This window comes from Vombatus ursinus, unplaced genomic scaffold (genome assembly GCF_900497805.2).
Source record: "Vombatus ursinus unplaced genomic scaffold, bare-nosed wombat genome assembly UNPS02009770.1, whole genome shotgun sequence".
Taxonomy (NCBI): Eukaryota; Metazoa; Chordata; class Mammalia; order Diprotodontia; family Vombatidae; genus Vombatus; species Vombatus ursinus.
Window position 1 is genome coordinate 5,688,324 of NW_020949548.1, and position 26,570 is coordinate 5,714,893.

General features: G+C 39.5%; 1 protein-coding gene across 5 annotated transcripts in view; it reads right to left on the reverse strand.

Moving 5' to 3' along the window:
• Positions 1-22,260: 22,260 nt before the first annotated feature.
• ANO5 (anoctamin 5) overlaps positions 22,261-26,570 on the reverse strand; it is a 136,553-nt gene continuing 132,243 nt past the window's right edge. For all 5 annotated transcript variants that reach the window (XM_027852538.1, XM_027852540.1, XM_027852536.1 and 2 more), the window contains one exon: positions 22,261-24,489. In XM_027852538.1, coding sequence (XP_027708339.1) covers positions 24,265-24,489 — 225 coding nt within the window. In that variant the 3' untranslated portion in view covers positions 22,261-24,264. The remainder of the gene's footprint in view (positions 24,490-26,570) is intronic.

The window sequence follows — 26,570 nt, forward strand, 5'->3', positions numbered from 1 at the left end:
TGAGAATAATCCTTCAGGAAAAAAATGGATATTTAATGAAATAGAGAAATGATGAAATACAGGTTTAAGCACTGCCTGCCACACACCCCATTTTCCCTTCCACCACCTTGTTCTTCCTTGTACATCTCTTTTACATGAGAATAATTTCTCACATAAAAACTGATGAAAAGACCAGAGCTAAACAGAAAATTTGACATTCAACCACAAGACTCAAGAGAAGCATAAAAAGGTAAACAGGAAAGAGAAATCATAGAGGATTCAGTAAGATTAAAGTGTTTACATTCCTATATAAGATGGTGCATATAGCTTCTAATAACTTTATCATTATTAGGATAGTTAGAAGGAGCCTACATAGACAGAAGCCATGGGTATAAGTTGATTATGATAAGATGATCTAAAAAATATGAAGGGGTGAGAAAGAGATGAACTGGGAGAAGGGGGAAGGGAGAGGTAGAATGAAGAAATTTTTCTCACATAAGAGAGATGTGCATGGAAGAACAAAGTGGTGGAGGGGAAAATGGAGTGTGTGGCAGGCAGCGCTTAAATCTCATTCTGTTTGGAATAGGTCCAAAGAGGAAGAATACACACACACGCACACACACACACTTAGTTGGGCATAAATCTATTTTGTCCAACAGGGAAATAGGAGGGAAGGAGGATAAGAGTAAAGGGGAATGGATTAAGGGACGCAGTGGTCAGAAACAAAACAAAGTTTTGAGGAGTGACAGGATAAAAAGAGGGAGAAAAGTATAAACAGAAGAAAATGGTATGGAGGGAAATATACATTTAGCAATCATAACTGTGCATGTGAATGGAATGAGCTTGCCCGTAAAACAGAAGCCGGTAGCAGAATGTATTAGAAACTAGAATCCAACAATATGTTGTTTACAAGAGACACACTTGAAACAGAAAGACACATACAGAGAGTTCATATAAGGTGATGGAGCAGAATCTGCTATGCTTCAGCTCAAGTAAGAAAAAATAGGCAGGGATAACAATTATGAGCTCAGCAAAAGCAAAAACAAAAACAGACTTAATTAAAAAAGATAATCAAGGAAACTATATTTTGTTAGAAAGTACCATAGACAATGAAGTAATATTTAAAAAAAATTATAAGTTTCTCTGATAATGGCCTCATTTCTCAAATATATAGAGAACAGAATCAAATTTATCAAAATAAGAGCCATTAATCAATTGGTAAATGGTTAAAGGATATAAATGGGCAGTTTTCAGAAGAGAAATCAAAGCTATCTATAGTCATATAAAAATGCTCTAAATCACTCTTGAATAGAGAAATGCAAATTAAACAACTGTGAGATACCACCTCACACTTATCAGAAGTGACAGATGCTGGAGGGGATAAGGGATAACAGGTTCACTAATTAACTGCTGGTGGAGTAGTGAACTGTTCCAATTATTCTGGAGAACAATTTGGAACTACACCCAAAGGACTATAGAACTGTGGATACCCTTTGAGCTAGCAATTAGTAGATCTGTACTCCAAAGAGATCAAAGAAAAAGGAAAAGGATCTATATGTATAAAAGTATTTATAACAGCTCTTTCTGTTGTGGCAAAAAAATTGTAAATTGAAAGGAAGTTCATCAATGGGGGACTAGCTAAGCAAGTTGTAGCATGTAATTGTACTATAAAAAATGATGAGGACGATGGTTTCAGAAAAACATGAGAAACCCTAAATGAACTGACATAGAGCAGAACCAGGAAGTTAATTGTACACAGTAACAACAATATTGTAATGATGATCAACCGTGAGGTAGTTACTTTGATCAGTACAGTAATTGAAGGTAATTCCAAAGGATTCGTGATGAAAAATGTTATTCATCTCCAGAGAAAGAACTGATGAACTCTGAGTGCAAATTGAAGTATAATTTTCTCAACAACAAAAAGATAAGAAAAGAAAATACAGAGTTCTAATTTGAGACACCAGGCAAACATCTCTTCCTGTTACGGGGAAATGAAAGATCCCAACTTTCCTCATCTCCTCCCACAGTTGGTCAGTAGAAATAGGGACTCTCCTAGCTTCTAGTCACCAGTGATGGTTTCCATAGGATGTGCTTATACTTAAGATTGAACCAATAGAAACAACTAGCTCAAAGCAAAAGCATCTATTAAGATGGCATGGGTAAAAGAGATCATAAAAATGGGAAAAGGACCTACATGTACAAAAATATTTATAGCAGCTCTTCTTGTGGTGGCAAAGAATTGGAAATTGAGGGGATGCCCGTCAATTGGGGAATGGCTGAACAAGTTGTGGTATATGAATGTAATGGAATACTATTGTGCTATAAGAAATGATGAGCAAACGGACTTCAGAAAAAACCTGGAAAGACTTGTATGGACTGATGCTGAGTGAAGTGAGCAGAACCAGGAGAATGTTGTACACAGTAACAGCCATGTTGTGCAATGACTAACTTTGATAGACTTAGCACTTCTCAGCAATGCAAGGATCTAAGACATCTCCAAAAGTCTCATGATGCAAAATGCTATCCACATCCAGAGAAAGAACCATGGAGTTTGAATGCGTATCAAAGCATACTATATGCTCTCCTTTTCCTTTGTTGTTTTGTTTTATTGCTTCATTCTTGTGGTTGATCCCATTAGTTCTAATTGTTCTTCACATCAGGACTAATGGGAAAATATGTTTAATAGGAATGTATATATAGAGCTTATATCAGATTGCATGCTGTCTTGGGGAGGGAGGTGGGGAAAGAGGGAAAGAAAATTTAAAACTAAAATAAATAAATAATAAAAGTCATGCAAAAAAAGATGGCATGGGAAGAAAAGTGCTTACAAAATATTTTTTTTTTGTATATAGCTGGACCTCACTCTTCTATAACTACACATAGGAACTTTAGGAAGAATTGACATGACCTTTGAATATAATAATATAAGAATGTATTTAGAGAACACATGTGGCCTAGGAAGCACACTCCTCTAGTGTTATGGTAACTCAATGTCCTTTCTCTTTTTGTGGAGCCCTCAGGTAACTCAACTGGGAACAGCATCTGTTCTGGTTGGGTTGCTCAGCTAGGTTCCCAGAATCTGCTCCTCTCGTTTGGCAGGATGTGCTCCTTGACGATTATTGGTTGATATCAACTAATCAGACAGGCTTCATTAGCTTTTAGAAATGGTTATTTACTGTGAAGTGATAGCTGGTACAAAATATCATCCCCAAAATCCGTGACATACCTTCCTATCAGTACAAATTCCAGGGGAAGTGGGGAGCATATGTGGCAGAGAGATAACTCAAAGCTTCTGATTGTTGAAAGTTCTTTTCACACTGTTGGACAATATTCATACATTTACTGCAGACCTGATATATCTTCTCTGCTGGACTCTTGGAGGGTCTTGAAGCTATCTTTCCTCAATGTGTCTATTATGTCCTCAGTTTCCAAAGCAGATATTGTACCCACTATTCCAGAGATGCTGCTAGAAATAGGACACTCATGCAAAGTACAAAATCTTTTGACCCTGCAAAGTTCACAATTTCTTCTTCCAATTATGGTGGGGGTTAAGGGAGGAAGAGACCAAAGTCTGGGGCCTCTTTTCCCCTTCCCAAAAGTAATTCTTTCTCATGATCTTGGCTTCAGGTTTCCACCACTAAGATGTTACATGCTCTAATCTTCAATTCCAAACTAGCTGACTGGTTTTATACAAGTCCTATAGGATGTGACCTACTTAGTCGACCAATCTGAACAGACATCTTAACACGTATAATTGAAATGCCTTTTATTAATTGAAAGGTGATAGTCAATCCTTGTTCACACCTAGTTCAAACCTAGCTCACACCTCTCATTGATTGATTCTATTGAGATTTGTTATCACCTGATGAGTTGTGGGAAGGTAGCATTTTTGTTAATTGCTTCAAGTGGTGAGACGTGACAGCTTGACTCCAGTCTTCCCCATCCTTACAAGACAGTTGGACTAGATAAGTATTTCACATTCAGATAGAAATGAATCTTCATAAGCTGCATAGATTTAGGAAACTGCAAATTAACATTTGTTGACAGTCAGTTGTTTTCAGTTGAGTCTGACTCTTCGTGACCCTATTTGGGGTTTTCTTGGCAAAGATACTGCAGTGGTTTGCTAGTTTCTTCTCCAGCTCATTTTACAGGTGAGGAAACTGAGGCAAACAGGGTTAAGTGACTTGCCCATGGTTACCCAGCTAGGAAGTGTCTGAGGCCAGATTTGAATTCAGGAAGATGAGTCTTCCCGATTCCAGGTCTGGTACTCTATCATTGCACCACCTAGCTGTCGAATTAACATTATCTATGCTGTATTCTATTTTTTATTTATTTTGTTAAAACATTTCTCAAGTACATTTTAATCTGGTTTAGGATTCACTTGGGGGTTTTGTTTGCTACTTGTAGCTCATGGGCCCAGGTTTTGAAACCTCTAGACTAGATGACTTCTAACCTTCCCTTACAAATCTAAATGTTAGGATCTTCTCCTACATTGTAAGCATCCTGAAGACAGGAACCATGTTCCATATTGTGTGTGTGTGTATGTGTATGTGTGTGTGTGTGTGTGTGTGTGGTGTGTGTGCATGCGTGTGGCCCCCCCCACAGCCCTTAGTCTAGGGCTGGGCATCTAGGAGAGATATTAGGTAAATGTTAGATACTTGATTGGTATGAAGTAGGTGGATTCATCACTGAATGCTTCCTGGACTTGCTGAATTCTAACCCATTTTTTCTGTCTCCTGTCCTTTGAATGAAAGCTTTTGAGGTTACAAATTTGTTCAGATACATCCCAAAGAAAGGCCTTACCAGGTTTAGCCTTCCTACTGGGCCCTGACTTGAAAGCGGCAGCTAATGCCTCCACCGTCAGTTGCTGGTCACAAGGATCCCTGCCTAGGTTTTTAGATATAAATTTAGCTCCCCTACAATGAGTTAAAAGTTCTGAAGACTTTTAGCAGCCTCAGCCCCACATGGGTGGCCACAAAAGTTGGCAGAGCCTATTATATCAGCTCCCTTCAGACCTTTAAGCCTTTCAAAGGAGAGCAGGCGGCAGGCGGCAGCTGCACAGTCCTGTCAGGCCCTTGGTGAGATGTCAGGGCTCAACCCATCAGTCCAAAGGTTTAAGGGATAGGACAGGAGAAAATGTCATTTGAATGTCTTCTACTAAATTAGAAGGCTTTTTTGCACCTTCCTTACACCTCCTTCTTAACTAGAGGAAGACAAAAGGAATGGTGTCATTGGGGAACACAACAGAGCAGGGACATATTAGATGTTCTGATGCTCTGCTTTCCACAGTTTTGTCTGACATCCCACTTTTCCTTTATCTGAGAAGCACACATTTGGAACATTTATGATTCCCTCATCTCTCCTGGAGAAAAAAATAGGGAGCGAGATAGGTTTCTTTTTGCAGCTGAAGAGAATGATCTGCCAGTCTTGTACTGTAAAAAATATTGAATTCTGAAACAGAGGAGGGAATTTAATGGTTACTAAAAAATAAGAGAGAGAACTATGAAGTGTTATATGCGGAGCATGCAGCACGCAGATCCGATTTCACTCAATGGGTCTGGGACATTCTCAAAATATCCGCCATCTGCAGGGCTGGATTCCCAACCTAGGCACCAAGGCTGCTTGGTCCTTGATGGTTCAGCCTTCAGGGAGGATAGATTTCCTTCCCATTCTGCTGTTACAGCCCCACCAGGGCCTTCACCTGGATAGGAAGGGGAGGAAGGACCAGCCTCTGAATTGGGGTGCCTGCTAATTAATTTGGTCTGCTTCTCTCCTTTGGTTACCAGTTGGCAGGTCATGCTCACAAGCACAGGGAGTCAAAGAGGAAAGAATGCAGAGTCCTCAGCCCATGGCTGAGTGAGAACGCATATTGACCTTCTCTTCAGAAAAATACCACCAAAGACTTCAACTATGTTGGAAGGCAGCTTTGAGATCTTTTTATGAAGGAAGAAACTGAAGCTCAGAAAATTGAAGTGCTGGCTGAAGGACATACAACATGTAGTGGGACTTTGGATTATAACCCAGATCTTTACACTGCCTAGCCACTACCACACAATAGTGCATCACCCTAAAACAGTCTTTTTTTTTTTTCAGATCCAATCTGGGATTTGGGAATAACTTACTCTCATGAGCAACCCTGAGGGTCTTCCCCTCCCAGTTTGATTTTGTTTTTTATTACAGGGGCCATCCCTTGACTCACTCCTTAAAGAGGCCTATCCACTGAATGGGTATTGCTTCACTCAAAGTGAGAACTTGAGAAGACCTTTGCTTAAAAAGGCCAAGGTCTCCCACCGTATCCGGGGCCATCTCCAGGCGAGTTGATCTATATCTCGCCTCTGGACCCAGATGGCTCTGGAGGAGAAAGTGAGGCTAGTGACCTTGCACAGCCCCGCCTCACTCAAATCAAAGTCAATTGCAAGTCATGTCATCAGCTCCCTGATGTCATGGTCCTCTTCGAGAATGAAGGACAGATACAACTCTCATGAAGTAGATTCTTGTAACCTAAGAGTCAAGAAGACCTGGGCTTGAATTTTGCCTCTGAAACAATTGTAATTGTAAGAGCATGGGAAAATCATTTAACCTCTCAGTGAGTGCCCTGGGCAACTCTCTAAAACAAATGAGTTGCAGATCTGCATTGGTGGAGGAGTTTCTGTATTGGGAGTTCCCTGCCTTGGTGATATCACAGGTCTGGATCCAAAAGCTCACACTTCTATAACAGTTTAAGGCAGAGATTCTTAACCAGGGGTCCATGAAATTGGAACTGAAAATTACATCTCTAATCAAATACAATAGTTTTCTTTGTAATCTACAAAATTTTACTTTATGTATTGAAAGCTGTTATTCCAAGAAAGTGTGCATAGCTTTTAACAGATTGCCGAAAGGGTCCATGACACACACACACACAATAACAAATAACAAAGGTTATTTTAACCTTTTTTCAAACCTGTTTTAGTGTTCATTAAATGCTTTCCACATTGGAAAGGTAGTGTAAATATCCACTTTACAGATGGGGAAACTGAGGCTCTGAGAAGTTAAAAGATTTGTACTGATTGCACAACTATTAAGTATGAGACTGGCTTTCAACCCAGCTCTCCTGACTCCAAGTACATCCCTCCATCTATTATACAATGCTGCCTCTGAATAAAAATAACATGGCATATTTCTATGTTGCCTTAATACCAACCAAGATATTTGACTTCAAAGATTTACCAAGATGGACCCCTAAGATGGACAGTTTGGTGATACAGTCAAGCCGGGGCTCAGTGCAATTGGAAAGAATCCATCATTTTTACGTTATCTGATTTTCTTTGTCACTTTCAAGGTTTGTGGAACATTGATCTGGGGAAACTGTTTCTTGGTCTAGCCACAGGCCAAATTCAGCTCTGAATGCCACATTTTAGGAAGGACATTGAAAAACAGAAGAATATTAAGAATTACTCCTGGAGGTCTTCAAGAAAAAGATTGATGGCCTTCTGTTCAGTATGAAGCAGAGGAAACTCTTGTTCAGGCTACAGAGTCTTTGAGGCCCCTCCCAACGCAGTGGTCCCTCTCATTTAACCACATACTACTTGGCTTGGAGAACCAGCTCAAATCCAACCTCCTTCTTGAACCTCACGCCCTCTTGTGTCAGCAAATGATCATAGACGTAGAGCGCGAAGGGACCTCAAAGGCTTTCTAGTCCAACCCCCTCACTTTGTAGATGGAAACTGAGGCCCGAAGAAGTTAAATGGCTTGCTTAATAGAAAGCACACATGCACAGAAGACAAAGAGTCTATGGCGAATTCAGCCCTAGAGGACTAGTCGGCAATTTACTACTGCTGATGTCTCACCTCATTTCTCGAAAACCAGTCATTTCAGTATCATTTGTGGATAGTAAATTGAGACAAATCGAACGGTTGGGCATAACTTCTGCACCCTATTACTGAGTTCCATCCTTTCTTTTATCTCATTTGGAGGTTTTCCGTAATTACCTGTCATTTTATATTGCATAAAACAAAATCAACCAGTGAGTTCTGTGTCTGTCCCCCAGGAGAATGAAAATTAACTTTTCCTCCCCTTCAAGGAACTTACAGTCCAGTATACTCTGAGCATGTCTATTTGACAGCGTAGACACAGAGAGGAAATAATAAATATACTGTCAAGTTCCTCAAAAGAAGGAGCTTTAAAACATGGATAAAATGAGTCCTGCTCCCCTCTGCCCCATAGAGCCACATTGAGCTAGAATGGACCTTTGAAATGAGATAGATCAACCCTCCTATTTTATGGAAGAGAAAACTGAAAAGTGGTTTTCTCAAAGTCACTCCCAGAGTGTCAGAACCAGAGCTAAGATGGAGGCCTTCTGATCCGAGGGTAGATGCCATTCTACCCCATTGCTTCTGGTGCTACAAAACAAGCAAACAAACATACAAAAACCTTAGGCTTATCTATATCAAAAATCTGTTGATAAATCCCCTCACTGTCACTAAGGAAAATTGTGGTGCTGCCCCTGTTTTATTTCACACACACTGCCACCCCCATTCCCAAACCACATGTTGACTATGTGACTTTGTTTCCTCTTCCATATGCGTCCAGCTCAATGCCTTACATTCAGGAGGTACTCAGTAAATGCTTATTGAATGAATGAATGAAGGAATGCATTTAAAGTTCCCTTTGACCTTTTTTATCTTTTTTTTTATTTTAGACTTAAATACACAATAAGAAAAGAAAAATAAATGTATTATAAACTTAAATATGAAATAAGAAAGAAAAAAACATGTCATATGCACAGGAGAATGTAAGAGAGGATTCAAAATATATAGCAATAAATTTCCATTTCAAGAAAGCCTATGTAATAAATATTACACATTGTATTGAGAGCTGTCCATCTCTTCTTTGCTTCCTTTTAAGTTTTCTTTTGTTCTCTGCTGTTCGCTTTTTACTTTGTTCTTTTTTGCCCCTTTGATCTTTATTTTATTCCGATTTCATCGGAATAAAAAATTGGGGCAGGTGGTGAGGAGTGAAGCAGAAGCACAGCTATTTTCTCCACCATGTACTAGGGATGTTCTCCCTCAGCGATGGCCCCATACACCTGAGACGGGGAGGCACACGCTGAGCCAATGGTCTATTTGCTGGTTGACACGGAGAGTGGATTTGAGGTATCAAATCAAAGGAAGAAGTTTAAGAGATTCCTTTAGTTCTATGAGTATTGGACTTGAGTAGTCCAAACAGGTGTAAGTAAAATAAAGAGGATAGCTCTAAGTGGTCTAGAGTTTAGATTCATTTCTGGTTCAAGGGCATGTGTATGTGTGTATGTATGTCTGCATATATGTGTGTATAAAGGTGTAAGAGTCCTTAGGAAATCATTGGTTCTGGAGAAGCTCAATCTAGATTTCACCTCCTTTATAACCTTCTGACCTGGTTACACCAAATCAGGTGTAGGGGAGAGAAGAGAATATTTCCTGTTTCTTTCTATAGTCACCCCCCTTTCCATATGGAGAGAGGGGCCACTTTTCTTTCTCTAGAAGACTTATCGGGTCATTGGGAAAAGATATTTTAAGGAGAAATCATCCTTTGAAAGGGGAATATGTGTGCTCCCTGAAGGCATGTAAAACAAACTCCAATTCAAGTTCTAGTATGTAAGATAAAATGATTCAAAACCCTCTCTTTTCTTGCCAGACCATTAAAAAATCATTTCTTTTTTCTTCAAAAAGTCAGTCATTCTATGGTCAGCAAGACTACCTTAACATCACAAGAAAAATTTTCAAGATACTAAAGCTGCTTCCAGGGCATTGCCTCCTAACTTTACGGTCTTTGTGTTGATGTGAAACTGATTTATTTCAGGGTTTCTCCCCCACCCTGTTTCCAAGTGCCATCTTGCTCACATATGGACTCTTGTTCTCTGGGGAGACCTTGGGGGACTCCACAGAAACTTTAGTGGAATCTGCTTCTGGTGGACTTGGCCCCAGTTCACCATTCAACTATTTAACCAAGAGATTTCCGTTGGCTTCACAAGACCGTGGTCTCCCATGTCAGAGGAGTTCTTGGTTTTTCTTCTCCCCGTCAGGGAGCTTGCCATGGCCTGTTGCCTCTTTTCTAGGGCTTATGACAATAAAAATGAATCACTCTCGGCATGGTGTATATCGTTGTCAGCCAATGTTATAAATCATCCCGAATAACCTTCACATATGGTTAACATTACACTTGAAATCCCTGACTCAATACAAGTTGGTTTTGAGCCTCTGGCTCACTTTTCTTTCCTTCATGAACTGTTCCTTTAGAACTAGCAAGGTTTGGTTGTCCCTTCAAGAGCAGTCACCTACTCTGTGATGAGAGAGACAAGTGGGTGTCAGTCTGAACCTATGAATAGGTTCCACTATTCCAACTATGAATAGGTTCATAGAACACAGGAACAGGAAGGGACCTTAGAGAAGGAACAGCCAGGCCAAACCCCTCATTTTATACATGTAGAAACTTAAGTGGGTTAGTTATTGACTTACCTCATGTTAGTTCTCTTCTAGTGTCAGGGTAGCCCTGCTGGTCTTGGAATGACTAAAACCAAAGAGGTTAATTAACTTGCCAGTAGAAGTGCATTAAGGTTCCACATGAATCTTGAGTATGAATAGCTGTTGATGTCAAGGATTGAAGAGCTATAGATTTAAATCAAGACTTTAAAGGTCTTTTGTACTACTCAAGAGGTCTGTCCAACTCCCCCATTTCATATAAGAGGAAATTAAGGTCCATAGAGGGCAAGTGACATGTCCAAGGTCATACAAATAGTAAGTGGCAAAGTCAGGATTCAACCCAGATCCTCTAATTTCAAATCCAGCACTATTTCCAACAACCTATGCTCCCTTTCAAGGAAGTTGTTCTAACTATTTGGATTGGCAATGGCTAAATACTCCCTCCCTAAAGAATTGTATTGTAGTTAATGAGGGTGATCTAAACTTTTCTTAGCCAAAGCTCCCCATTATACCTTCCATTTCAGGGGATCCACTTCTTACCATCTATAATAATAACAGTATTTCACATGTACATAATATGTGGTTTATCACATATTATGTGATATATATATATTTTTTATAGATGACAATGAAGTGTTTTTAAAAACAACCCTATGAAGTAGTTAAGTATTATCTCTGTCTTTACGAATGAGGAAATTGAGGCACGGAGGAGTGCTCCTGAAATGAAGCGCACATATTCATTGACAGAGTCAGGATGAAGATCCAGGTCACTTGCCTTCAATTCTCATGCTCCCCCCTTATACTCTGCCTCCTTCTGCAATTCTTCACAGCCTTTTCCTTAACAATAACTAGAGGTCCCCTATGGTCTCTTCCTAAAACTGAGGTCCTTCCAACTCTCAAATTCTGTGATTCAGTTAGTTCTTTGAAATACCCTGCTGCCCAATTCTATTAATCAATGATGGGAACTTCATGAGAACTTAGATGTTCAGGTTTCCGCTAGGCCTGGAGAAATACAACTGGAATGGCATTGGTGGAGGTAGGGGGGTGGATCGTGGGGAGGAAACATTCAGCAGAAATCTTTTTATCAGATCCGATGGCAAAGGGAGTGGATAAGTTCATAGATAAGAATAGCAAGGCCATTTCCAATCTAGGAGGTAGAAAGTGATGAAGAGGTGTTTAAAAAGATGTCAGAATATGGTGGTAACCATCCGATTTTAACTGAAAATATATCATGAGCTCCTTATTTGTCCTGTTTTCCAAGCATCAGTCCTCTGACTGAGCAGTGTGGTAAAACAGAGAAAGCATTCGCTTTAGAGTCAGAGAACAATGGGTTCAAATCCTGACCTCTACTTATTACCTGGGTGAGCTTGCACAAGTCAGTTATCCCCATTGGTTTCCAGTTCCTAAAACTGTGGGACATATGAACTGTAGAAATGAGAACAGGGATTGATATCAGAGTGTTGCTTAAATACTCGGAACTCCTCGCTACGATCCTAATCGTTCCTTCTACACAGCTCAGTCTTTGCCGCATTTTGACTAGTAGTTTACAGGGCAGAAAGTGGAGGTTGGGCGGCCGAGCACGTAGGTGGAATAGGCTAAGTCCCTCTTGGTGTCATTTTAGGGGTGAAGGAAAAGCCACTTGTTCCCCTAAATAACCTGCCCCCATCTACTGACTGGTGTTTGAAATAAAACAGTTGAAATGCAAATACTCTAAACAATAATATTTTAAGCTATAATCTTTTCACCTCAGCATAAGGAAGTCAGTCAGATTCTGCCAAGAGATTAGGTTTTCATAGCAGGAGGAGGCAGAGTGTCCCAGCACCTGAAGTGAATAAGCTTCACCTGCTTCACAATTTTACCTCGGACTAGCTCTATCTACAACGTAACTTTTTCGACTTGTCTTCACTTTCCCACACCTTGAACAAGGTGCTAATAACTAAAGGAGGTCAACTCCCAAAAGAGGTCTTCAGTGGAGTGCCCCCAGGATCTGTGCCTGACCCCATTCTGTTTAATGGTTTTACCAATGACTTGAATAAAGAAAGGCATAAGTATTGCAGCTATTAAATTTTCTGAAGACAAAATTAGGAGTAAGAAACACACTGGTTGACAAAACAAGCATTCAAAAAGATTGTGAAAGACTAGAACACTGATATAAATCTAATTGGATGCAGTGTGAGAGGAATAAATTTAAAGTCTTACATTTATGTTTAAGAAATCAACCTCACCTCTCTTCCTGTCAGCTCTCATGCACACTGGTACATAGTAAGTCTTTAATTAAGAAAGGCCTGTGGATTGGATTTTATATGGAAGAATGATTATTAATAATTCCCTGAGAATGAAATCATCTACAATTTACCCTCCCACAAGGTAGAGGGGCGATTTCCTTCTCAGTCTTGAAATACTGAATGTCCACAGAGTATTTTCATTCCCATTTGGGGAACAGATGCCTCATGTTGAATCCTTTCCCCTCTTCCTTTCTTCCTTGCCTGACTCTCAGATACATTTCCATCAATTCAGTTGCGGGTGGAGGGTGGCAAGGGTGTGATGTGACAGGCTGGCAACAACAGGTTTCTGGATTTGGGCTTTGACTCACAGGCATCTCAGCACTGGGGGACCCCTGAATAATCAATTACTATTTACATAGTGCTTTGAAGTTCACAAGGGGCAGCGAGGTGGTGAAGTAGATACAGCACTGGACTTAGAGTCAGGGAGACCTGAGTTCAAATCTGCCCTGAGACACTTACTAGCTGTGTGACCCTGGTCAAGTCACTTAACCCTGTTTGCCTCAGTTTCCTCACCTGTAAAATGAGCTGGAAAAGGCAAACCACTCCTGTATCTTTGCCAAGAAAACCCCAAATTGAGTGATGAAGAGTCAGACAAGTGCTTTTAATTAATTATTTTAATTAATTATTTTGGTGCCTGAAGTCAAAATCCCAGTCACCTCGCCCTAGCCACAAGTCTGGTACTAGGAAACGGAGGAACAATGCATTATATGTCTGGGTTTCATTGTCATGTAGCTGCCTCCTTTCCTGGAGACAGTATCTTGATTCCTGGCTTGTCACCTTGAGTCTTCGTTTTCTCATCTGAGGAGTCTTGACCTATCTTAGGGATCAAGAATTCCCGCCCCCTACTTATCTCATGGGGTTATTGAGAGAATCAAAAGAGACAATAAATAAGAAAAGGCTTGATAAATTGTAAACAAATCTATACAGGATTATTACTTAGGATAATTTCCTTCTTCTCCCCTTTCCTTCATCCAATATCACTCCTGTCTCCCACTACTAAGTCTTCCTTCACCTTGTCTCACATGATGAGATGGCCTTCCTCTTTCCCAAGGCTGACCCCTTTACCTGCTCAAGTGATCCCATTGTACCCAATCTCTTTCAAAAGGTTGCCATCTCTGTCATCACCACTCACTTTTTTTTTAAAATATTCAATTTTATTTTCCGTTTCAAATTCTCTGTCTTCTTTCTCCCTCTGCAATCACTTATCTTTAATCTCTTTTTTCTATTGACTCTTTCTCAGCTTTCCATGTGCATCCCCCCTTCTTATCCCCTTCTGATTTAGGGTTTTCTTGGCAAAGATACTGGTTTGCCACTTTCTTCTCCATTTCATTTTACAGATGAGGAACTGAGTAAAACAGGATTAAATGACTTGCCTAGGGCCACACAGCTAGTAAATGTCTGAGGCCAGATTTCATCTCAGGAAGATGGATCTTCCTGATTCCAAACCCAGTATTCTATCCACTGTATCATCTAGCCATTATGTCCCCAAAGTTGAGAAAAAGGGGGTACTAAGTGGGGGTGGTATGCCAAATAAGTCTGGGAACCTCTGATCTAGATCATCAAAAAGAACCTATCACAGAATCACTTGGTTGGAAGACACCTTATAGGTCATGGAATCCACACTACATCTGTTCCCTAGAAACATTCCCAACAGGTGGTCACAGACTTTGTTCAAATACTGCTAATGAAGAGAAATCCACTCTCCTCTTTAAGTCAGTTCATTCCACTTGGGGCTGTTAGGAAGCTTTTCCCCCACATGAAATGGAAATCTACATTTCTGCATCTTGAACATATCATTTCTTGTTCTTCCTTCTGGAGCAAAGGTGGACAAGTCTGCTCATGGTAGCCCCCCTGAATACTTGAATATATCCCTATGTCTCCTTTTCCCCCTAAAACATTTTCTTTTCCAGGCCAAACCCAGGGGGTAGCCTGGGATAGAACTCAGGTCTGCTGTCTGCCAGGCCAAAAAGAAACTTAAACATAGAATGAAGAGAAGATTGTATGTATATGCATATGTATATGTATATGTATATGTGTGTATGTATATGTGTACATATACACACATATACATATACATACATACACACAAATATTTATGTATACATATATACAAATACACATAAACAAATATATGTATGTATATATAACCATACATACATGTATACTAATACATACATATACACGATGGAATTGTCGACCGATTCAAACATTCTGTAGAAAAATTTGGAAAAATGCCCAAATATTTATAGCAACTCTTTTCTGGTGGTAAAGAATTGGAAACTGAGATGATGCCCCTCAATTAGGGAACGGCTGGACAAGTTGTGGTATATGATTGTGATGGAATGCTAATGTGCTGTAAGCACCAGCAGCAGGAGTCAAAACAGCAGAAACAGCAAAAGGAAAAGCAGCAAAAACAGCAGCACCACCTGCACCACCATGGGCAGCACCACCACCAGCAGCACCACCACCAGCAGCACCACCGCAACCACCATGGGCAGCACCACCACCAGCAGCACCACCTCCAAAGATAGCAACACACCAAAACATTCCAATGACTCACAGATAACACTTTGTCAGAAAAACCTGGAAAAATTTACATGAACTGATGCAAAGTGAAATGAGTAGAACCAGGAGAACAATGTACGCAGTAACAGCAATATTCTAAGATGATCAACTGTGAATGACTTAGCTATTCTCAGCAATACAATGATCCAAGACACTTCTGAAGGACTTTTGATGAAAAATGCTATCCATCCCCAGACGAAGAACTGATGGAGTCTGAAAACAGATCGAAGCATGCTTTTCTTGCTTGCTTTATTTTTCTTCGGCTTATATTTTGATCTATGTTTTCTTCTGCAGCATGACTAATATGGAGATATGTTTTGCATTACTACACATATATAACCTATATCAAATTGTTTGCCTTCTCAGTGAAGAGGGTAAGGAGGGAGGGAGAGAATTTGGAATTCAATTTTTAAAATGTTGAAAATTGTTTTTACATGTAATTGGAGGAAAATAAAATACTAAATTAAAAAAAAACCCCAAATGGGGTCATGAAGAGTTGAACACAACTATACACACATGTGCCCATACATGCTTATATAACGTGTTACGTAGTTATATCTATATTTGTATAAAAACAAAACAGAAACATTAAAAGTTTAGCTTGATTTTTCAGGAGATTCTCAGCTTGATGCCTCTGTGTATCAGTTGCATAGACACTATTTATGAGATCTGGTCTAGTGAATTATATTTGTTCAAAATAAAAATGTTTTGTGGAAGGTACAGCAGCAGTTCTCTTAAAATAGAGCCAGAAGAAGCTTTACAGTTTGTTTGACAGGCATTGAGTGATGTGTCACCAAATATACCGCTTTTGACCTTTGGAAGGAAAGGGATGGAAAGCTAACCAAAGGAAAAGACAATCAAAGCATCTGGGACCAGAACAAACAAATATGTATTTAACCTGCTGTAAGAAAACCTGGTCACTGAGCGTGAGTCAGTCCCTTCCCTCCTGATCCCCTCTCCGACCTCCCCGACCTTCGTGGCCTGACTCCATTGGTAGAACAAGAGGATTGCATGACCGAATTCTGGGGATTTCACTCAAAACTGTTGTCAGCTGATTGGCAGGTTCAGTCTCTCCTCTCTGAATTTTCTCATCAAGCAATCCTGGGTCACAAATCATTTTCAAAACATGGGTTTACACACCCAAGCCATGTGTACAGAGAACTGGATAGCAACCAGTCAAAGCACTACTTCATTCACAGACCTTTTAGGAATTCGTGGAAACGATCAATCTTTTCAATTAATCAGAGAATATATGCAGTGAAATGTGGAGTAATGTGCTATACTGACCTACAGTGTAAAGGACACTGGGCTTAGAGACAGAAGACGAGTTTGAGTAATGTCACTGCTACTGACTTGCTGTATGGCACCATGTCTTACATAAGGTTATCATAAGAAAAAGATTTTATAAACTGTGAAGTGCTATAGATATTTAAACTATTATTGTGGACCAGTAAATATTTGATAGTAACGCATATTGGCATAATACTTTAAGGTTTAAAAAGTACTTTCCTTGTAACAATCCTTCGACAGGATAGTATAAATATCATTATCCCTCCTGTAGGACTCAAATTTTGGTTCTGCTATTTATGAGCTGTGTGACCTTGGACAAATCTCCAAACCTCTATGTGCTTCATTTCTATAAAAGAAGGAAGGTGAAGTAGGTGGCGTCTAAGGTTGCTCTAAAGGTATGTTCCTGTGACATTAAGAGATGAAAAAAGTGAGGATAAAAGAGGTTAAATATTTAAATGATTCGCCAACATCAAGAGCATAAAGCTAGCTAATCACAAAGATTGGATTCAGACCCATTTTTTTCTGATAGATATCAGATCCACTGATCTTTCTTATTATACCACAGGACCTCTACTTTCTGAGTACTTCCTCTACGCTTAATACAGTTCTAAATACCAAGGGAAGCAGGGAAGGGCAGTGCACTGTCAACCTCTTTATCAAGGAGAGCCTGTCTGGTGCACTGGACTTGGAGTCAAGAACGGCATTTCAAAGCCACCTCCATCACTTCCCAGCTGTGTGACCCTGGACAAAACACCTAACCTCTCTGCACCTGATTTCTTCATCTGTAAAATTAAAAACCAGGGCTTGACAGCCCCTAAGATCCCTTCTACCTCTAAATGTATGGTGCTATTATCTTAAATGTACCATTTTTAGTACTCAAACCAAAGAAAAGTAACATAGAATTGTGTGAAATACACCGGTCATGGAGTCAGGACCCCCGGTTCCTGGCCCTGGCTCTGACATTAACCGGCTACATGACCTTGGCCATGTAGCTTCTACTCTATGAGCTTCAGTTTTTTTCTATGTAATATACATAATGTGAGGAGGTTGGACTAGATGCTCATCTGTAAAATGAAGGGATTGAACTTGATTTCTAAGGTCTTTCCTCTTTAATTCTATGATCTTATGACCTTCTAAACTTTTGAAATTTTAGAACTTTCTGGTTTTGTGAACTCCAATTAAGTTCCATCTGTGCTCAAAAACCTTCCACTGGGCAGAGAACGTGCTACAAGGGAGAGAACCCTGGATTTTAAGTCAGGAATTTCTAAGCTCCAATCCTGACTCAGAGAAATTGATTAACTGTATGACTCTGGGGAAATAATTTCTCTCAGCCTCAGTTTCTTCATCTTTAAAAGGAAGACATTAGACTAGAGATTTCTAAGGGTCCTTCCCATCTCTGAAGCTATGGTCCCTTGACTTGAATGTGAATCCTGCCTCTGCCACTTTCTTATGTGACCCACTTCCCTTCTGTGGGCCTCAACATCTGCACCTCTAAAATGATAGGGCAAGACAAGACGACCTCTAAAGTCCTTTCCAACTCATTATCTATTACCTTATTATCTCACTGTCTTTCTTTACTCTCTCAAGCTCTCAGAAGAAAGCTAGCTTACTACCTGAGCTAGCCAGAGCCCATCTCTTTCCTACATTGCTCTGTATCCCCTCAATTATATTCCTTCCCCACAACCATTTCCATTCATAATATGCAGCATTTGATTAGCTTAGTTTCCTGGTCCATAAATAATCAATCCAATTGTCATCACCTGGGCTTTTCAATTCAATAAACATTAAGCCCTTATCAAGTGCCAGGCACTGTGCTAAGCTTTTAGAGTACGTAGACCAAAAAATGAAACCGTTCCTCTTCTCAAGGAGTTTGCATTCCTTGATTTTCCTCCAACTCCCCATCACAGGTTTTTCTACATGCTGCGTGTCTTTAGGAATTTTGTCCTATTGAGATTAAAAGCCTGTCCTGATATTTCTGGTGTAATAATTGGGTATAAATTTGCCTTATGCTTCTTTTGCCTAACATTACTTAATTATCTACTTGACAGAATCAGTTGAGAGCTGGGAAGGGTCCTTAAATAGGATCAAATTCAACCCCTTTATTTTGAAGCTGAGACAGCCTAAAGCCCAGAAAGGAAAAGAGACTTTATTAGGAAGGAATAGAGAGCAGAGCTGGTATGCATACTCAATGTCCTTCCACTCCAAATTTAGTGCTCTTTCAACTATCCCACATTCTGTCCCTACATCACATACATGTTTATAGGGCAGATGAGTGGGAGAGATCTTTTTCACTGGAAAAACACTATAATAGTTTGAGGGATATCATCTATAAGCAAACTGATTGAGAACTCTATGAAATCCTGACCATTCTTCAAAGTTTGTAATTGACAGATTTTTGCCTATCTGTTTTAATGAGGTATTGGGTAATACATAGAATGAATTGAAAATGTGTTGGGTCAACTTTTTTTCCTAACTAGTGATTTAATTGCCATAAAGAACTGCCACGGAGGAAACTTCCTTCATGAATTCAGATGGCCATTAGCTCTGCCACTTAAAAATTCTTATAAAAAAAGCAGTTCTTAACCTGAAATCCATGAACTTTTAAAATACATACCCACACATATACGTAAGATTTTCTTTGTAATCCCATGTACTTTATGAATTTAAAAACATTATTCTGAGAAAGGATCTATAAACTTTACTGAACAGTTGAAGGGGTCCAGGGCCCACTCATTATGGTTATATTGCCAATGGTCACACAATCAGTAATGCGTGATAGGAAGGACGTGAACCCCAGACACATGACCAAGTTTACCTGATTTTAGGCTACAAAAAGGGAGGAAATATCCAGGGCAAGAAATACAGTAAGTCTGCTATTATATGCTCTGCCCTGTTTTATTCTGGCTGCCACATATTAGGACTAACTTTGAAAAGTTCAGAGGCCAGAGGAAGTCACCCAGCACGGCGAAGAGACTGGAGACATGATTAAGAGCTGGCTGAAGGAACTAGGTTGTGTAGCTTGGAGAAAGCCCAAGGGAGATATAATAGCTATTTTTCAGTATTTAAAAAATTGTCCTGTGAAAGAGGTACTCGACTGGTTCTGTTTGGCCTAAAAGGGCAGAACTAAGTGTAAATAACCAAAGAGAGGGGCACAATGGGTGGAGATGGTCAAAAGACAAGATTTGGGCTTCATGTAAAGAAAAACTACATACAAACTGGAGCTTGCCAAAAGTGAATGGCACTTTCTTGGGAGGTGATGAGTTTCTCAACCTTAGAAGTCTTAAAAGTGAGAATAGATGATAACTTGGCAATGATGTTGTAGAGAGTTTGGATCACACGACCTCTTCGGTCTTTCCAACTCTTAGATCATCTATGATAAGTTTGTGAGCAAACCAATTTATACACTAAACAGTAAACTACTACTAAAAGTAAAGTAACAAAGTGACTTCAAACTTGTAAATAGCACTTTCAAAAAATTTTACCTATTTTTTTCAGTTTCCTCCATGTGTTTCCTTCCCTCCCCCCAGCCAAAGAAGGTTAACAGGGTTTCGACATTTCCATAAATTTGAATATACTTCTAGTCAAGACAGAATGGTACTGTAGAAAGAGCATTGGCCTATGATTCACAAGAGATTTAGGGTCTAGTTAGCCCAGGCTTTATTATACAACCTTGGAAACACAACCTCCCGTCTCTGGAGATCAGTATCCTTGTCTAAATGAGGTTGGATGAGATGATGTCTAACATTTCTCCTGACATTTTCAACGTGATAAAGAACCTTTCCAGGGCACCCAGGCCAAGTCGAGAGACCACTGACATTTTATTATCAAACACATACACACAAATTAAAATGTTATCAAAAGTACAGTTTAAAAAAAAAATTAAATGTTGTTTTATTTACTGACTGAATTCATATCTCCTGAAATTTACTTGCAGGTTGACTAAAAGCAACATTTACATAAAAAATAAAACAGGGAGGTGGAGTGCAATGAGGCAGACTCATCTTCAAGGTACCACAGAATAGCGAATCACCCCCAATTACTCACGATCAACAACAATAAAAACATGTTCTGGAATCCAGGCAGGGAAGTGAGTGACTGCCACAGATAGGACATTCCCTCCTTTCCCACAATCCCCTCCTTCCCTGCCCAGATGATTTATTTCTTTGATTGGAAAAACCAACACATTTCGAATGGTCACGTACAATGGCAAAAGAGCAGTAAACAAACAAAAGAAAATGGCTATGAAAAGAATATAGTGTTGCTCGGTAGGATACTTCCTTCATGATCCCATAGCTAGTTCCTGACATTCCTTCTCCTTCAATAGCAGACACTGTGTCTGTTCAATAAAAACTAAAACCTCCCATCACAGCGTTTCCTTTTTTTTTAAACTGAGAGAGTCCAGCCATCGATAATCTTATTCAATCAGCACATTTTTTTCTCATGAGGCAGTTGAGGGAGGCCAAGTGTGGCAGTCAGGCCAAACGCTGCAGTGAGGCCCTACGGAATCATTTCCCCTTGAATTAAAGGACACCTTTTAATATGTATTTATTTACAGTCTTAAAAGCCAGGAAAACTATACCCCTGCTTAGCCTCTGAGGGTGAAAAGCCCTTTGACTTTTGAGTCCACTTAATAAGAAAGAACTCATCCCATCAATACACAAATACAGTACAGGCTATTTTTGCAACACCTTGATTGAATGTGATAATGTGTGCTAAGCAGGAGGAGCCATGGAAGCAGGAAAAGGAATTTTCACACAATCCAGACTTTCCCTTCTGGGTGATGCCATGACGTTAGTGTTTTGTGATCTATATTTTTGTGAAAATAAAAAAAAAAGTAATGGTGGGGAACAAAGGTGATTAGAAAGGAGTGTGTGAATGCAGTCACATACCTGTTTTGACTCTTGCAAAATGTCAAGCGAGGGTCAGCATGTAGCAATACCTGGTCTACTAGTGAAAACACAGCCATCAGCTTCATTGATAGCTAAGGATAATCCAACCAAATGATCAAGGCCCCCATCAGAAGTCAACCATCATGTACTGCTTGCTAAATAGACTCTCTCAAAAGAAAAATTTAGTCTGGGGTAGAATTTATCGACCTGAGGCAAGCTTCAGAGTTTCTTTTGCAACCCCTAGAATAACAAGATCCCTCTAGAAAGAAGAATTAACCATAAGTACAAAGTATAAGGTGTCCCTTTAAAGGGACAAAAGTCTTAGTATAGTTTTAAGTTATTGAAGCTTATTAAGAATTTTGGGGTACCCTGTATTCTCCAAAATCTCTCTTTCAAAATGAAAAGTCCTTGGGGCAGCTAGGTGGCACAGTAGATAGAGCACTGGCCCTGGAGTCAGGAGGATTTGAGTTCAAATCCAACCTCAGACACATAATACTCACTAGCTGTGTGACTCTGGGCAAGTCACTTAACCCCAATTGCCTCACCAAAAAAAAAAAAAAAAATGAAAAGTCTACTGACACTGTAAGTGCCTCACTTTGGGGTATTTTTTTTTAAATGTTTTCTCTCATCTGTGGTCACTTCACGCACAGTTTACCAAAACAAGAATTTGTCTTTGCTTTCCAATTCACATCGCAAAGTTAGCACTTTCATGGGACTTTCATGGGATTTACTTTGCTTCATGAAGCTGAGTTGGAAACCCTTTAAGCAGAATAAACTCAAACTGATATACAAGCAAGAGAAAACAACATGGCAGATGAATCATGTACAATACATTAGCAGCATACAAGTTGGCATAAAGGAAACCCATGGGTGGCTTATTGCACTTAATACCAGGTTGGTTCTCAAGCGGCTCAATAAGCCTGCATGTTAGATGTACAATGAACAGTAGCTCATTTTGATTTATACAAAAAATTTAACAGTCAGCCCAACTGATGGCATCTTAATTGGTGATTGACAAGTAGGGAAGATGGCAGGAGCACTGTGGAAAGGGGGTGTGGGAGAGGCTGTCCTTGGATTTATGAGACCCTGACTTGTGATATGAAAACTCCAAAGCATCAGTTATTGGAGGATTAACCTATGGCCATTTGTCACTTCTTGGATGGCAGCAAAAGTATGTTGTGTGCCGGAGGAGGTAGGTAATTAACTCGGAAAATCCTATGAGAAATTCTGTCAGAATTTTTCTGATCAAACATTTTCATGATGTCCCAGGATAGAAAAATGTCATTCATATGGAACTGAGCACAAGCTAGGAACTAAGGATTCACATAGTACCAAACTGAACGGTTCCTCTATTTTAAATATATGTAAATTATATGTGCATAGTGTGTATATTTATGTACATATACACATATGTATATATATGTACATGTGTATATGTGATTTAGGTTCAAGGACACCTACTAATGTGAATAAGGTGTGCCTTACACTTAATTTTGGGAAAGAATATACAAGAAGTATATTACTGATTCAGCTAACAAGTCTAACAATCACTCCGCCTCCACAGACAATACAGGACATTCATTGTTAGGTTGAGCACTTCTCAAGGCCTGCAGGCTTGTGTTTGAAATATAATACAGGGTATTTACTCAAGGACCAACACTTTCATTTCATATGTATGAAAGACATAGAAAAAAAGGCACTGAGTACAGTACAGGCTGTTAGAGCCATAGAAAACAGTTGTGAAATCATTTTTCAAAGGCTTGAAGTTGCTTTCACAAGTACACAGCTCATAAACACTTACGGCCAACTGACACACATGGTTAATGCTACTGTCTGAGAGTGTGCAAAAATGACTCCATGAGGCGAGAGAAGCATTCTGGAAGGCAAGGCTTCAGTTAGAATAATTCTACCAACTTCATAACTTTAAAGAGAGCAGATACATTAATATACATTGTCTTGATTTCTTTAAATATTAAGATAAGATATTAGCTTCTGTACAACCCATTTTATACTCGTGAAGACTCACAGAAATTCAACACACCAAAGCATGCCTGATTCCCAGGTTAGAGACAACAGCATTCAAGAACTAGGGGTGGGTTAGTTCTTTGTAATGCTTAAGAAGTCTGTCTTTGGGAAAAACAATTCTGAAATTTCCTGGAAGGCCAGCCTTCCTGGATTTTAATGAACATTTAATTCATTAAATGTAAGCACTGGGCCCCAAAAAATCATGTTTTACCTGATTTAGTCTTCTTAATTTTTGCAGTGTTGTTTTAGGTGTGTGCGTGTGTGTGTGTGTGTTTGTGTGTGTGTGTGTGTTTCTTTTAAATCAAATGATTTTAGTCCTTTGGTAAATGGCAAGATGTGCATGCTTTGGTAGACACAGTCCTTTCCTTTTTATTTTTTGTCTTACAATCACTCGACGGGAAGACTGAAACTAAGGTGTACAAAATGTTCTAGAGGATGGAAGCTTTTGACAACATGTCGATGTACTGGAGGGTGAAATGTTGCCTTACCATGACAATTTTGACTTAAGCAGCTGTTGCTGCTCCATGATCTTCTAATAATTGGATTCTGGACACACACTTTAACAGTTACAAACAGAAATCCATAAAATAGCACGTGATGAGAGCCGGCACCGTGAAGTTATAACGGGTTTCCAACATGGCAAAGCTTGGGACCAGTGACTTCTATAAGAGTTCAAAATCTTTGGGTAAAAAAATGAAGGACCCAAATGCACATCTGGTTCCTGGCCCAGAGCCACATCCCAGAGAACTGAGGCAAGTCAGGCCACCAGGCATCAGTTGAGTTCCTTGGCTATCCCATCACCTGGGCCAGCTCCCTTTTCCCTTCTGTGGCGATAACCTCCTTCTCTACTTGATAATCTGTCCTATTGCACAGATTCTCCTTGAGTTTGTTGAGCTCATACTCATGGAGGATTTGGATGGTCAGGAACTTCTCCCGTTTGATTCGGGCTCTCACTTCTGCTGGGACGTCAGGGATCATCCAGGCCACAAAGAATTTGACAATAAAAACAATGTGCTAGAAGAAGAATTAAAAGAAAAAAAAAAGACAGAGACAGCACTTCAGGATAACTGTACAATTAGAGAACTTTAGAGGTCATCTTGTCAAATGGCCTTGTTTTCAAGGTGGGCATATTAAGGCTGGGAGAAATCAAATGCCTTGCCAACAGGGCAAACAGCCGGAATTTGAATCTAAAATTCCAGGTTCTCGACCCAATGTTATTTCTATTATACTACCTTCTGTCTTACTGGGATTTGTTTTGTTATTCACATTAATGTTTTTACAAGAATTTTCCATATTCAAAGAGATTAAGCCCCCTAAGCACACCCAGCTACACACTCAGCAACCTAGCCTACTAGCAACTAAAGTCAATATTCTTTTAAAAAAAAAAGGCCAAAGATTCACAGGAAGCTCAGAGTTGAAAGGAACCTCAAAGCCTCTACCTCCATAAGGACTTCTTTAGGCCATTCTCAATAGGTGGTCATTCTGGCCAGTACGTCACAATTCATAGCCTAATTCCAGTATCAATTAAAATGCCAAATAAATACTTTGTAAAATTCAATTAAAATAACAAAATTTCCATGAAAAAAATGTCCGTGCAAAATTATCAAAAGAAAAGATGGGGAAAATGATAGGAGAGGAATTCATTATAGTTGATCTCAAAATATAGCATAAAAGTCCATTTTTTTCATTTTATTTATTTTTAAAATAACAAGTTTTTTTCTATCTCATTACACTCAATTTAAAAGAAAAGAAAAACAAAATCTTCATAATATATAAATACACACACACACATACACACACAAGTCTTACAAAACAAATTTCTCCACTGTCCTATGTCCAAAAAAATGAAATCTCATTTTGAAAATTAAATCAATCCTATCTCTGTCTCTGAGATTATGAGGGGTCAGAGATCTTAAGTACAGTTCTATTTCTAGTGGAAAAGAATTGAAAACTAAGGGAAGGGGAGTGTCAGTCACTCAATAAGCCTTTATTAGGCACCTACTATGTGCCAAGCACTATGCTAAGTGCTGGGGATCCAAAAAGAGGCAAAAAGAGAGATCCTGCTCTCAAGGAGCTCACAATTTAATAGGGAGCTCGCAATATAATGAGGGTACCCATCAATTGAGAATAACTGGACAAGTCAGTGTAGGAATGTATTAGAATACTGCTGTGCCACAAGAAATGACCAAAGGGATGGGTTGAGAAAGACACGTATGAACTGATAAAAATAAAGAAAGCAAGATGAGAAGAAAACAAATTACAGAATAATGATACCACTGGAGAAAAGGAACAACTTTGAAAGACTCAAAAACACCCTCTGATCATTCCAGCGCCACCATGATTCCGGAGCACTGATAATGGAGAACACTGCCCACATCCTGCCAGACAGGTGACAGGCTCAATATGCAGAATGAGACATGCACTTTTGGACACGGCCAAAATTGGTTTTACACGACTATGCGTATTGTTACAAGGGTTCTGCCATTTTTTTTTCCCCAGTGGAGTGTGGGGAGGTATGAGGGAGTGAAATAATACTTGTTTATTGAAAAAAAATTTCATTTACAACTTTGAAAATTATAGTGAACAGTCCTGGGAAGAAGTCTGAACTTCCACTGATTTGTGTATATGAGTGGCTGACTTGCCACTTCCTCGAGGAACCACTGTTGAAATGATTTTTTTGTTTATTGTTCAGTGATTTTTCAGTCATGTCTGACTCTGTGACCCCGTTTTTCGGGTTTTCTTGGCAAAGATAATGAAGTGGTTTGCCATTTCCTTCTTGAGCTCATTTTACAGATGAAAAACTGAGGAAAACAGGGTTAAGTGATTTGCCCAGGGTCACATGGCTAGTAAGTGTTTAAGGCCAGATTTGAATCTCAAGAAGCTGAATCTTCCTGGCTACAGGCCCAGCACTCTATCCACTGTGCTACCTAGCTACCCTTGGAGAAATGATAATCCACTAAATTCCATGCTTAGATGACTCATCATCACTGCTGGTCATTTGTTTACTCAATGTACCCAAAAATGCGGGTACTCGGACTCAGCAAAGCCCTTGGCTCCATCTGATCACTCCTGAGACCCAAATCTTGTTGCTTCTG